Below are 15,223 nucleotides of genomic sequence, written 5' to 3' on the forward strand. Positions count from 1 at the left end.
GAGTTGGCAAATGGCAGCAATGAGAGACGACTGAGCGCACCTTCCTGTGAAAGGAAAGACATGTTGCAGCAATATTATAATGATGGAGAGTTAATGCGACGATATAGATTGAACAGAAATGTTGTTTGTTAATGAACTGGACATTAACGGGTCCTTACGGGCAGTTTCTTCCGCCACTGGCAGAAATGCGGTGTTACGCTGAATCCAGTGCCCCTATGAGTCATATCCCTGTTTGCTTTGCGCATGATTAATAATTTATGAATAAATTCATTTTCTTAGCACATGGCAAATTACACAAAACATACATATTTTACAGTAAGAGAAGATCAAATACACACTAAGCACTATTAGAGTGATGCGCTTTGCGATCACACGCCAGCAGAGTGCTGACAATGTATTATTATTATTATTATTATGATGTATTTCTTAGCAGATGCCCTTATCCAGGGTGACTTTCAAAACATAAGAGCATTGTTGTGGTGTCTGGCAACAGGGACAATGTAACAGTGATTTGGGACCATCATCACAGACTTCATCAATAAGCATAATTTCCCATCAAACCATTAACATCACCTGAGATCGTACAACAGTTTATTGATCTGCCCACGACTGCGCCGCAAATACCCCCAAAACAACCGCATTCATAATCAATAGGCTACCCTATAGTCATCGTTTTTTAAACAAGAATAAAAGTAAAAATACGCCACAAAATGAATTAAAATGTATCCACTCATACAAAGTATATTCATAGCGAACTGTGTGCGCGGTGACAAATGCATGTTATATTGTATTTTATTCAGTACAGTAAAAGTGTCTGAAATATCGGTGTAAATCCCTTAATGCATCAATAAAAATAAATAAAAATAAAAGGTTATCTTTGCATATTCGTATAGTTGTATATTCTGCTTGTCTACATGTGATCTCGCGTTTTTTTTTTTTTTTTTTTACAATGTATCTGTGCTGTATGTACACGCTGAATGAGTTTAATTTTGATGCTTAAATAGGGTTTCAAATACGCAGTGCGCCGTGGTGCTGATTATTATTGCTGTGTGTTTCTCTACTTCTATTCCGTGCTTCGGAACACCCACATCCAGTGACGTCAGCGTCCGGTTCCAAAACCAGTGGAAAAGCAGGCCGGTTTTGCAAAAAGTTCAGCTGGTTCCCAGGCCGAGCACCAGCTCCGGCTCCAGCACCGGCTCCTTAGGCTTATAGGCCATCATGTTTCATGTGGGGAGCCTGCATAGAAGTTAGAGGAGTGCCAGAAAAAGTTATTGTGGAAATGTAGAGTAGAAACTACAAAAATGTCTTCCACACAAACTAGATCCCTGTGTTTTGTGATTGAGATATTTTTTAATAGTATGCAGGTACTATGATGATGACTACAATGTTACCAGTGGGGCCACATATACACCGATCAGCTATAGCATTATGACCACCTGCCTAATATTGTGTAGGTCCCCCTTTTGCCGCCAAAACAGTCCTGACCTGTATAGGCATGGACTCCACTAGACCTCTGAAGGTATGCTGTGGTATCTGGCACCAAGACGTTTGCAGCAGATCCTTTAAGTCCTGTAAGTTGCGAGGTGGGGCCTCCGTGGATCGGACTTGTTTGTCCATCACATCCCACAGATGCTCGATTGGATTGAGTTCTGGGGAATTTGGAGGCCAAGTCAACACCTTCATCAGACCAGGCCACCTTCTTCCATTGCTATATGGTCCAGTTCTGATGCTCACATGCCCATACGCTACAAACTGCAATGCACTGTGTGTTCTGACACCTTTCTATCAGAACCAGCATTAACTTTTTCAGCAATTTGAGCTACAGTAGCTCATCTGTTGGATAGGACCACATGGGCGAGATGCTCTGACCCAGTCGCTCAGATCCTTATGCTTGCCCATTTTTCCTGCTTCTAACACATCAACTTTGAGGACAGAATGTTCACTTGCTGCCTAATATATCCCACCCACTGACAGGTGCCATGATAACGAGATAACTTCACCTGTCAGTGGTCATAATGTTATGGCTGATTGGTGTATATATTAATTCAAATAATGTAATCCAGTTCATATAGTATTTATTCTCTTAATAGTCTCTGAAACATTGTATACTGTATAGGCCAAACAAAACTAACAGTTTATCACAGGTATCGTGAGGACATTGCAGAATTGTAAAATGAAAGCACCAGTAATGAAACAAGCTTCAAATATGGTGAAAAATGCAAATAATGACAGATGTGTCACCTTTATGAAGTGGAAATATCTATCAAAGGAGATTGAGGCTCTACAAAGCAAACACCTTCATGGGGATGCACACTCTAAAATATGCCAGGCTTTTTGGAAGGTGTTTTGTCCAATTCAAGCGTGTTTGAACAATGGTGCAATTACATTATAGAAAACTAGCTACAGTTGTTCCAAGGTAAGGGTTTTCAGAAATTCTGAGCAGACACCAGACAAAAATGTAACAACTTTATAAGAAAAGAAAATACAGATTAACCAAGAGTTCCCCTCTCACATTAATGCAGTAAAGAACTAAAGATTGTGCATAGGAGACCCCTTTTAGTATCCCCCAGAGATGAAAAATTACAATCAAAAGTGACAATCCAATCATACAAATATAATTAACATATGTATGATATTTACAAATACAATTAAAATATGCATGAGTTTATTTATTACTATTGCTATTGTGTGCAGTTCGTGACCTTCATATATGTGACTTAATGGCTGACCAAAAGGTTTATCACCCTTTATTGGTGCTCAGCATAATCCAAGGTGGCAGATGTTTTTTGCCAAATACAGGCTCCCATAAACACATGTGCTTTACACTGATTGTGCTGACAAAGAAACACAAAGAAAAGAGACATATATACATCCCCAATGAAAATAATAATACAATACCCCAATAATTTAGACAGCTGTACATATTAATGAACACAAGGAAATCAACAGCATAAAGACAGTTATAATGTAAAGAAAACAATAAAAGTAAAGATCCCATTAAAACAGCAATAGAATTAAGTTTCTCGATGGTTTAATGTGTTTTTCTTACCGTATCTTGTCAGTTCTTACGGTGCAAAAACCTGGGTTAACACTGTCATATTGCTTCAGTTGTTTAAGTAAGGCACCTGTGTATAGTGTTCTTAAACCTGTATGCTTTGCTTCCCTCAACTAATAAAAACTAAATACATGCTCATCACATTTTGGGAAATTGTTTAGAGCAGAGTTCTCAATACTGGTTCTTGAACACTGGAGTCCATGTTTTCCAACACCTCCAGAACTGGGAAGAGTAGTTTAATTGGTGTAATGTTGTAAGTCGCCCTGGATAAGGGTGTCTGCCAAGAAAATAATAATAATAATAATAATAATAATAATAATAATAAATCATAAACAATAATTAGATCAATTTGCCAGTTAGCTGCTGACCTACACCCCCTAGACCCTCTTCCCGCACTTCCCTGGCCACCCATGTGAAACCTGCCATGTCTCCCACCCCCATAAAGGGCATCTCGCACCCTCAGGGGGTCCATGCACCATGGTTAAGAACCCCTGCTCTAAAGTATCTGATCTCCACCTTTCGTACTAGAGCTCCAATCTGTCAGTTCTTATTGCAACCTTCAGTAAGTGTTTACAGGTCTACTAAATTGGATTGGAGAGCTACAGAATCTTCTGATTTAAAAATAAATACAACGTCCAGAGTTTCTGTCTAACAACTCCCTATTCACACCTTTCAAGCTTGTCAGATTCTTCTCATTTCCTTTTTGTTTCCTTCAAACCCCAGTTTGACCTCTTATCCCAGCAGTCATGGACAAACTTCTACAAGCCACTCTTGTTCTGACTTTCTCTCCTCTCTCCTTCCTTTTCTCGCTCTTTCTCGGGTTAGTGGGAAACTGATGATACAGCTGAATACGTAAGTACGGTGTGCTGGGTGTAATCATAACAGAGTCACCGTGGATAATGCATCACCTGACCTTGTGTGTGGTATAGGGATATTAGCTAATTGCTCAACTTGGGGAATACGATAGGGGCAGGGTGTATTTGACAGGGGACTCCTCAGGTCATCATTCCCCAGTGACTCCTCGTGGCCTCGCAGACACCTGCAAACAATTGCATTAGACTGCTTTTGTGCAACATAGTCCCTAAGTTTTTTTGCACTTAGGATACACTTTTTATGTACATTTATTTCAATTGAAAACTCCTTGTGTTGAGCCATAATGGCAATCTTATTTAAGCAAGAAAAGTGGCTCGTTACTGTGTGTGATGCTCATCTAGTGTAATTTACACAGTAAGAGTCTTTAAGTTGTTCTCATAACTGCAGACTCGGTTAAGAGCGATAAACAGCTGTGGAAAGTGATGCAGTATCCATTGACTACCACCCCTGTGATATAGAGCTGTGTGGTACTTTGTGTTCCTCAGTGTGGTGATTTCGTTTTTTATTTGCTCAATGCAATGCATTTTTAACTGTAATGGAATTGTGCAAGGAAAAACAGATGGGTTGAAAGACTTTTTTTTGCATTAATTGCAAAATATTTTCTGTTTCCCCTTGTTAAATGTAAACCACATTGGGTAAGGATGTGTAGAATATGAATTAGAATATTACATTTGTTGAAAGAAGTGCTCGTTTCTTGGGATTTCATGCAGTGTGCTATGCATTTTCCTTATTTTCCTTCCCAATTTCCATAAGCTATCCTCCCTCCTCCCATCCCCTTTGACATGCATGTACTGGGTAGATAGAACCCAGATAATATACGGTTTGGTTTGGTGTTATCTGTGTTTTTGGGGCTGTACAAGTTTATGCCCGTAAGATAAATAATTAGAGAGGGTTAGTCTGAATTTTTGGGCAATTAAAAGTGATGCAGTTGCATTTTGTTTTTCAGTTATCTTATATTTCTACCAGTGTGTGCAACATTTTTTTTTCTCTCAAGCTCTACCACTGCACAAATTACTTATCTATATATTTACACTTTTGCACTGCCAGTGAAAAATGAACTGATGCAAATGCTGCAAAAGACTAACAAACAGAACAAGTACAGAACAGAACAAAATATGTTAGTGTGTGTTTTCCTTTCCAAATGTTCATTTTTAACAATCTATTTCAGGAAATGCACTTGAACTTCTTAAGAATGTAGATGCACACTAGTCTGTTTTTGGGCACAATTCACCAAAGTTTTAAGTCTCATTTTAAATGAGGATCTGGAAGTGCAGTGGGTACTGAAAAGAAAAGGAAAAAAACACACACACACACACACCTTACTTGCACAGTTGGAGAGTGTTTGCATCTCCACTGACAATTCCCTTGTTCTCTTTAAAAGGAAATGATCATTGCTGGCCTTCAGCCTGACACTACTTACTCCATCACTGTAGCAGCCTACACCACAAAAGGGGACGGCGCTCGCAGCAAACCCAAACTGGTGACCACCAAAGGGGCAGGTGAGTGCCGTGACTTAACCCATTTTTACCACACTTTCTTCCTGTGCATGTGCATTAAAGTTAGCTTGCCTACTCAGATAAACTGTGCCCCATGGAACAGCGACATTTGGGACCTTGGAGGAAAGGGTCTTATTATGCATACAAGCCATCACAAGTTGTCACGGTAATCCACACTCGAATGTGCACTGTCATTATCTAAAGGGATTGTGTGATTGTAGTCCCATTTTCAGTGTGTACTAAATTTATTGCTTCACAGTGCAGAGTTCTCAACATACATTGTTTTTTTTTTTATCTGCATTTAGCAGGCTGGTGCAACGTCATATTCTCTTCTTGAACACTGAATGGTTTCATGGAGTTGTGTACCAGGCACAATCTTTCAGGCAGGCCATATTAGACACAAATTTAAAAGTTTCCAAACTAGAGGAGTCCATTCGACCCATTGTGCTCGTTTGGTGTCCATTAATAACTAAGTGATCCAAGGATCCTATCCAGTCTATTTTTAAATATTCCCACATTTTCAGCTTCAACCACATCGCTGGGGAGTTTATTCCAGATTGTGATGCTTCTCTTGTGTGAAGAAGTGTATCCTGTTTTCTATCTTGAAGCCCAATTTCCATTTGTGTCCCTGGGTCCGTGTGTCCCTGCAGATCTGGAAAAGCTCCTCTGGTTTGATGTGGTCGATGCCTTTCATGATTTTGAACACTTGAATCAAGTCCCCACGTAGACTCCTCTGTTCCAGGGTGAAAGGGTTCAGTTCTGTCAGTCTCTCCGAATATGACATTCCCTTCAAACCTGGAATGAGTCTGGTTGCTCATTAGCTTTACCCTGTATTTTGATGTTTTTTGCAATGTGATTTTCTGCCATCAATATTAAGATTCCTTTTGCACTAATGGGTCCTCCTTTGAATGAAAGTCTTGAATGAACTTCTACACCCATAAGCGATCCCTAATTAAACATACATGTTATATATGTTAATTTCTATATTTTCTATAGACATAAATACATATATTTTACCAGAATAATAGAACAAAATGACTTGCATGTGGTCATAGATGGACATAGTGTCTTATTTTGCAATAAGATATTTTTGGAGATCTTTTGGCACAGTTTCTGTTGCCTGGGGGATGTCCTGTGATTGCAAATGGGATGCATTATAGACATCAATGATTTGAAAAGTGGTTTTATATTTCTAATGTAACTGTCAGAATCAGATGGAAATCAGGCGCTGGAGAGATCATGTTTTTTAATAACAGGTCTTTCAGCTGAAACTGGGAGGCAATTGAGCTTTCAAAGATTTAAACGGTGGAAGCAGCAGTCAGTGAATATTTCAACTGGGCATGAGAGAATTGGGGGACACTAAAAAATGGAAGTGTAACAACTTCAACATTTGTATAAATTGTTAAGGCTCTTTCGGTGACCTCCAAGCATTACGGTTTGGAGATGTGAAGTTGAAGGCAGCATTTTAGATTTATTACAATTCATTGAATTCTATGATTATGATTTTTCTCCTCACAGGATGAACACTGCAATTTAAGAGAGTTACCCTTTCAAACACTGATAGCAGAAGACATTATGTCCTGAACATTAAGTTAACATTCTGTTGCTTCTATGTCGGTGTAATTGAGCGTTACAATAAGGATTCCTTTAGCAAAATCTGCTGTGATAATTCATGAAACACAGGAATGGCTTAGTGATTAGTGTAATGACAGGCAGTTAAAGTAGGGGGGAGTTGGGGAAGTACTGTAGTATATTGTTAAAACCAGGGCTTGTGAGTGACTGATAAAGTAGACCACACTTCAGTAAGAGACCCTAGCATCAGTAGCACTTTGTTGTTGTAATTACTTTATGTATTTTTTATTACAGAATTTTTGCATGAACACATTTACATGTAATTGTTTTAAATGCTCATAGTTGATTCATAATTAACATATAATTTCAGGGGGGGAGTGGCTCAGCTCTTGTTTCACAGTGTCATATACAAGCACAGCAATAGTTATTAACATATTTTCACAACTGTTCTTGCATCTGTGTTAACAAGTTTATCTATGGTCCTTGTGATCTCACTTCAAGTATGACAAAAGTAAAACCATATGCAGTTGCTCAGACATTGTGCAAAAGGCAATTGGCATTTGAAAACCCTTTGGTTAGATTAATTTGACATCACTATTGTAGGCTTAAACAATGGAAGCATGCTTGGCTATCAGTTACTTTAGCAATGTCTGTTCTACTGTGACTGAGTTTCTAGTTTCTTATAGCTATCATTCTGTTAAACTAAAAAACTCTTAACCTGCCAAAAACAGATTGAACCATATTTATGGAAAGAGCTTTATGCCCTTTCATGTGACAGCAACAGTATACAATTGTGGATTGTGCAATAAATGTTGATCTTTTGCTGCCGCTTTGCGCTCTCTAACAAGTTAATCTGACATCTCACAATGTTCATAAAGCACGTGTTTTAACATTTTGATCAGTTTGAGAATGTGTGTGTTTTGTGTGTGCGAGTGCTACTACATACTGACAAAATACACTATGCATTTACCCATATATGTTAAGTGCATTTTAAATATATGTAATGTAGTCAAGCTAAATGAAGAAACCTAAAAAGCAAAATGATTCAGATTTTCGGAATCTAGGACTGCGGACTCATTATCCTTGACACAAAAAAAAATAAAAAATAAATCTGATTATTCTCAATATTTCGTTCTTGGTTTTTCAGTAAGATTTCCAGGGGATCTCATAACTAAGGCCCTCTGTTTTACATGACAAACTTTATTAGGCTTCACTTCATTCCTGCCAGATGGCCATATAGTCTGCCTAATTAAACCGCATATTGATTAATAATCTCCAGATTCCCTCTATCATCTCAATTAGTCATTCTATTAAGCCATATTGGTGCGTTGATTAAGCGGCAGAAGCTATTGACATTATTTACTCATGCATCCCTTTATTAGAAATAAGTCTTATTCAATATTATGAATTAGAATGTGTAAATAAATAATTTAAGAATTTCAGTTTCATTTTAGTAGGCACAAATACTTTTTCAACAGAAGAGCAGAAAAACAGCCCTGATTCCCGGACCATTTATATAAAATACTAAAATCATAATAATACCAATACACGATCAAGGCATACAATGATATCCTTTGAGGTTTACTGCATTTGACTTGTAATGCAATCATCATAGCCGACAAGCTGCTTGTAGAATGTTTAAAAATTGGAAAAATGACCACCTGAGAGAAGCAATCCAACAAGATGGCTGTACTTTACCCATAAAGTTGCCACCTGAGCCATGCAATAACATGATGGGGCACTTCGTATTCTGCTGCTGAATGTCACTCCAAATGCATCTCTCTTTATGCAGGCTTTGTGAAAGAGGAAATGCACATTTCACTAAACACTGTAGTGTTAAAGGGGAACTAGTGCACTCACCAAAGTGATTGGTTTATAGCTAACACTTTACAATAGGTCTCCCAAATTACAGTTTATTAACATAGTAGGTACTCAGTAACTACATATTAGTTACTCATAAGAACAATGTAATTAAGCATTTGTTAACATGTAGTTACTGAATACCAACTATGTAATTAGGGAGACCTATTGTAAAGTGTTACCGTTTCATATGTAAGTAGGAGTGCATAAGTAAAGTATCTGATTTTTCTGTTCTATTCCAAATACATTTAAAATGATAAAATAATTATTTTAATCACGATCATGGCTAGTATAAATATCCCAAAGGGGAGCTTGTTTGTGTTCAGGAAGTAAGTTTCAACACTTAACAGATAACAGAGCACATCTAAAAAGCCTGTGATTTGTCCCAGCAGCTACATTCAGTAGTACTGTGGCCAGATGACGCTGTGTTACCAGGATACTTTTTGAGACAGGACAGGATTTAAAATTAATAAATAACGGCAAAGTCTCTACTGATAAAATTGGCAATATAATGACTTTGAATGAATTTAGGTTAAAATGAAGAACTATTTCGTAATTGAACACAGTACTAACAGTGACACTGTGTGCTGCTTGCGAATAACTTTGCATTCTTAATATTATCTTTGTAATATATGTCACAGCATTGATGCTGTGATTTCATTATTTTATATAAATTGTTCTGGAAATCAGTGCTTAAAATATATATATATATAGTGTTCAGATTGTGTTCCTATTAGGAAACTGAAATGTTTAAATTATTTATATACATACACTATTGAATGAAACATATTGATGACTAAATAAATGTAGTAGATGCTACCGCTTAATCAGTGCAATTAATAGAAGGTAAATTAGTGGTTATTATTCAATTAGTGATGTAATTAAGGAGACTACATGGCCACCTTGCACTGGGATTAATGAAGTGCAGCCTATGAAAGATGGGGCCATACCCGTAACTTATAAATGTACAGGGTCACCTAGAAACCTTATTGAAAGACAGAATGACAACTGATTAATTTATATAGTTTAATAAATGAAGTTCCTTAAAACAAACAAAAAAATGTATATTTTGTTGCCATTTCAAATTTGTACAAATGAAGAATATGGCATTTGCTGAAGACACGTTGTGTGCCAATGTGGAATTAGAATTATTTGGACTGTGGGGTTTTTCTTCAACCTTTACTTGTACAGAATGCCAAAATGCACAATATTTAACATTTTTCTTACACATCAGTTTTGACAACAAAGTATGTATTTTAGCTTTAACATAACCTATATAATATGTTTCTGATCTCGTTATTTGTCAGTTGAGAAGCCAAATTGCTTTGGGGACCATTCTCAAGCTCGAGTACTGAGATGTACACCGATCAGCCATAACATTATAACCACTGACAGGTGAAGTGAATAACACTGATAATCTCATTATCATGGCACCTGTAAGTGGGTGGGATATATTATGCAGCAAGTGAACATTTTGTCCTCAAAGTTGATGTGTTAGAAGCAGGAAAAATGGGCAAGCGTAAGGATCTGAGCGACTTTGACAAGGGGCAAATTGTGATGGCTAGACGACTGGGTCAGAGCATCTCCAAAACTGCAGCTCTTGTGGGGTGTTCCCGGTCTGCAGTGGTCAGTACCTATCAAAAGTGGTCCAAGGAAGGAAAAGCAGTGAACTGGCGACAAGGTCATAGGCACCCAAGGCTCATTGATGCACGTGGGGAGCGAAGGCTGGCCCATGTGGTCCGATCCAACAGACAAGCTACTCTAGCTCAAATTGCTGAAAAAGTTAATGCTGGTTCTGATAGAAAGGTGTCAGAACATACAGTGCCTTACAGTTTGTTGTGTATGGTGCTGCGTAGTCGCAGACCAGTCAGGGTGCCCATGCTGACCCCTGTCCACTGCTGAAAGCGCCTACAATGGGCATGTGAGCATCAGAATTGGACCACAGAGCAATGGAAGAAGGTGGCCTGGTCTGATGAATCACGAGCCTCCAAATTCCCCAGATCTCAATCCAATCGAGCGTCTGTGGGATGTGCTGGACAAACAAGTCCGATCCATGGAGGCCCCACCTCGCAACTTACAGGACTTAAAGGATCTGCTGCTAACGTCTTGGTGCCAGATACCACAGCACACCTTCAGAGGTCTAGTGGAGTCCATGCCTCGATGGGTCAGGGCTGTTTTGGCGGCAAAAGGGGGACCTACACGATATTAGGTGGGTGGTCATAATGTTATGGCTGATCGGTGTATTGCTGGGATTCCACTGAAGAGCCAGTTATATAATTAACCACTAACCTTTATCACCTGATGCACCTAACTCTGTGAACCTTGAAATCCCACCAATATTAGATATGTAGACACTGCCATGAGTAGAATTAGGGTTCAGTGCCCCCATTATATTAATAGATCCCCTCGCTGAATGCCTAATATCTCTTGACACCCCAAGTAGGATTTTCTCTCAGGGTTACAAGAACTTACCTGCCTTCAGTGTGTCCTACAGTTTTCCCATTTGGTGATTTTGAATCATTTTGGAGATGTAAATGCCAAACATGACTGACAGCTTTACTGACAGTGACTTGTTCAGTGCAACATGTGTGTCTCTGTGTAAGCAAGGGCAGACACCAAACACACACACACACACACACACACACACACACACACACACGCCAACAATAGCTGTGACTTTCCTGCTTTCAATTATTCCTGCTTTATTTTCCTGACTAACATTCTATATCCTCATTACCACATCGCCCCTGGGAATGGAGTTTACATCCTGGCGCTGAGACCCAGGTTATAATGAAGGCGACTTGGATAAGATTTAATGTAGGTAAACCTGCCGTCTGGTCACCTCTTGTGCAGGGGATGAATTAGCCCCATGGCCCCAGGCGCTTCTCATTTTAATTGGCTACTTAGTGTTTGATAGACCTGTTGGCTCCATGACTACACGAGAGAGGTTTTTGTAAACCCATCTAAGCGAAGAGCAGATAAATTCATCAAGTTTGCTTTTGCCAAAGTCAAGTCTGCTGAATAAGAAAACACTTTAGACAATAAAAAAGAGGTCCATATCGCCTGTAAAATCATAAGAGAATCAGATGATCGTTAATTTAGTTTTGTGCTTAAAATATCAATATGGCTAAATGCTCTAGGTATTTGAATGTAATGTGTTCACATTGTTTTTCTGTGCCCTTCCATTATTAAAGCATTAGAAAAGTTTCAAAATGAGATTTTGATTAGAAAATGCTTTAAGCATAAAACAGAGCTTTTTAACTTTCATTATGTATAATGTAGGACAGTGCCAGATTTTTTATTTTTTATTTTTTAATGGGGGGGATGAAGCAGTAAAATTATCCTCTTTCAAGATGAGAAGGGCAGACAGGCAGAGACCCAGACAAAGAGAATGAGTCTGGAGAGGAAATAAGTGTGCGACCCAATCCCTATGTCAACAGGAGCCCTTAATTCCTTCCCTGATACAAAACGTGCTTCTTGCCCTGCTGTGAGGGATTGAGGCAAGCTCTAAGTGAAGGAGGGGAGAGGCAATCAGGGCACATCTGACCCCTGGTCCCTTTGCGAACAACAAGTCCTTCATCAACACATCCCCTTTCATGTTGTGAAAAGCATTTTTTTCTTTTTTTAAATATGGAATCTGCAATTATTTTCCCCTTTCACACCCCTCAAAGGATTACTTACTTTATATGTGAGGGATGTAGACCAACAGACACCCACCTCCTCAATGTCCCCCTGTCCCCACTTCTTTTCACACTGTGGGTCCCTAGCTCAGACAACAGAGCTGAACTTGTTTGCCTAAATCGATTCACTGCTAGATGCTGTCCTCCCCAAGATGTTTCCACTCGCTTCGATCTACAGCTTCTCTTTCCATGTCAGATCAGCAAAGTTTATTATTTCATCTTCCCATTTTTTATATGGTGTTCTTCTTGGTCTTTTTTTCATCTCTTGGGATCCATTTGATAGCTTCCTTTGTCCCATCTTTTATATAAATATACAAATCTACCTACATTCAGACAGGGAATCTGCTTACAGTTCTAGTTACGTTGACCCTAATAATAATCTCTGTTGTCAAAATAAAATGGATGTCTTGAATAAAAGCATTACACACATCCTTATATGTGTAGATTTCTAAGAATACACTGCCTAGAGGATCAGAGGAAAATATCAGGGGTTAGTGATAGACATATACATGAGAATATCAGTTTGTTTTGCTCTTTTATTATTGGTTCAAACTGAGGGGTTAAAGGAAAGGGAAGCGAAATAAATTGTTGTCACTGTGCCCAGCACTACATTAGCATGTGAGTGCAGTGACATTAGTCTCAGAAATGTGGTGAGTCCCATTACCACAATAGATTTCCCTTTGCCTAGAAAATTACTTTACAAATCTAATAAATCATTCTGATACCAGCTCTGTGAGGCTCTTCCTTCTCTGATTCACTGGTCCTCTCCATGCCTTGTCCATTATTTTTGACTCCCAACTTTTTGTCTCTCATATCACAGACACTGGGAATTTTCCTGTTAGTATTGGGAGACAATCTGAAAGTGAAACATTTCTGTTCTCACATGAAATCTGGATCCTGAAAGGTGTAATCTGTCTGCAATCCAGCTCATAATTTTAATGGTAGGTGTATTTTAACAGTGAGAGACAGAATAACAACAAAAAAATCCAGAACAATGCATTTCAAAAAAGTTATAAATTGATTTGCATGTTAATGAGGGAAATAAGTATTTGACCCCTTCAACTTAGTACTTGGTGGCAAAACCCTTGGTGGCAATAACAGAGGTCAGACGTTTCTTGTAGTTGGCCACCAGGTTTGCACACATCTCAGGAGGGATTTTGCCCCACTCCTCTTTGCAGATCCTCTCCAAGTCATTAAGGTTTCGAGGCTGACGTTTGGCAACTCGAACCTTCAGCTCCCTCCACAGATTTTCTATGGGATTAAGGTCTGGAGACTGGCTAGGCCACTCGAGGACCTTAATGTGCTTCTTCTTGAGCCACTCCTTTGTTGCCTTGGCTGTGTGTTTTGGGTCATTGTCATGCTGGAATCCTCATCCACGACCCATTTTCAATGCCCTGGCTGAGGGAAGGAGGTTCTCACCCAAGATTTGACGGCACATGGCCCCGTCCATCGTCCCTTTGATGCGGTGCAGTTGTCCTGTCCCCTTAGCAGAAAAACACCCCCAAAGCATATTGTTTTCACCTCCATGTTTGACGGTGGGGATGGTAGTCTTGGGGTCATTCCTCCTCCTCCAAACACGGCGAGTTAAGTTGATGTCAAAGAGCTTGATTTTGGTCTCATCTGAACACAACACTTTCACCCAGTTCTCCTCTGAATCATTCAGATGTTCATTGGCAAACTTCAGACGGGCCTGTACATGTGCTTTCTTGAGCAGGGGGACCTTGTGGGCGCTGCAGGATTTCAGTCCTTCACGGCATAGTGTGTTACCAATTGTTTTCTTGGTGACTATGGTCCCAGCTGCCTTGAGATCATTAACAAGATCCTCCCGTGTAGTTCTGGGGTGATTCCTCACCTCAATGATCATTGTAATTCCACAAGGTGAGATCTTGCATGGAGCCCCAGAGCGAGGGAGACTGACAGTTATTTTGTGTTTCTTCCATTTGCGAATAATCGCACCAAATGTTGTCACCTTCTCACCAAGCTGCTTGGCCATGGTCTTGTAGCCCATTCCAGCCTTGTGTAGGTCTACAATCTTGTCCCTGACATCCTTGGACAGCTCTTTGGTCTTGGCCATGGTGGAGAGTTTGGAATCTGATTGATTGATTGCTTCTGTGGACAGGTGTCTTTTATACAGGTAACGAGCTGAGATTAGGAGCACTCCCTTTAAGAGAGTGCCCCTAATCTCAGCTCGTTACCTGTATAAAAGACACCTGTGAGCCAGAAATCTTGCTGATTGATAGGGGATCAAAAACTTATTTCCCTCATTAACATGCAAATCAATGTATAACTTATTTGAAATGCGTTTTTCTGGATTTGTTTGTTGTTATTCTGTCTCTCACTGTTAAAATACACCTACCATTAAAATTATAGACTGATCATTTCTTTGTCAGTGGGCAAACGTACAAAATCAGCAGGGGATCAAATACTTTTTTCCCTCACTGTACATATTTTGTTAGTATGCAAAACAGCCATTTTCTAGCATGGATTCCTGAAATCTTGCTCTCAAAGAGACAAAGATATGCACTGAAGGCAGGATTTTTACATCTGAACAATAAACAGAACTTAACATGAATTATCATAAATAACCAGAAAATCAAACACTGCAAAAATAAATTATATAAATTAGAATGTAATATAAAGGAAAACTTGCATGTTTTAAAAATAAGTACATAGAACACGTTATATGA

General features: G+C 39.1%; 1 protein-coding gene across 8 annotated transcripts in view; it reads left to right on the plus strand.

Annotated features, from left to right (window-relative positions):
* The window catches only part of ptprsa (protein tyrosine phosphatase receptor type Sa), a 319,426-nt gene that overhangs the window by 232,088 nt on the left and 72,115 nt on the right, over positions 1 to 15,223 (plus strand). For 5 of the 8 annotated variants that reach the window (XM_066696343.1, XM_066696342.1, XM_066696344.1 and 2 more), the window contains one exon: positions 5,310 to 5,427. The exons of the other annotated variants lie outside the window; for them this stretch is intronic. In XM_066696343.1, the coding sequence (XP_066552440.1) occupies positions 5,310 to 5,427 (118 nt within the window). The remainder of the gene's footprint in view (positions 1 to 5,309; positions 5,428 to 15,223) is intronic. 8 annotated transcript variants of the gene reach the window in all.

This window comes from Amia ocellicauda, chromosome 22 (genome assembly GCF_036373705.1).
Source record: "Amia ocellicauda isolate fAmiCal2 chromosome 22, fAmiCal2.hap1, whole genome shotgun sequence".
Classification (NCBI taxonomy): Eukaryota; Metazoa; Chordata; class Actinopteri; order Amiiformes; family Amiidae; genus Amia; species Amia ocellicauda.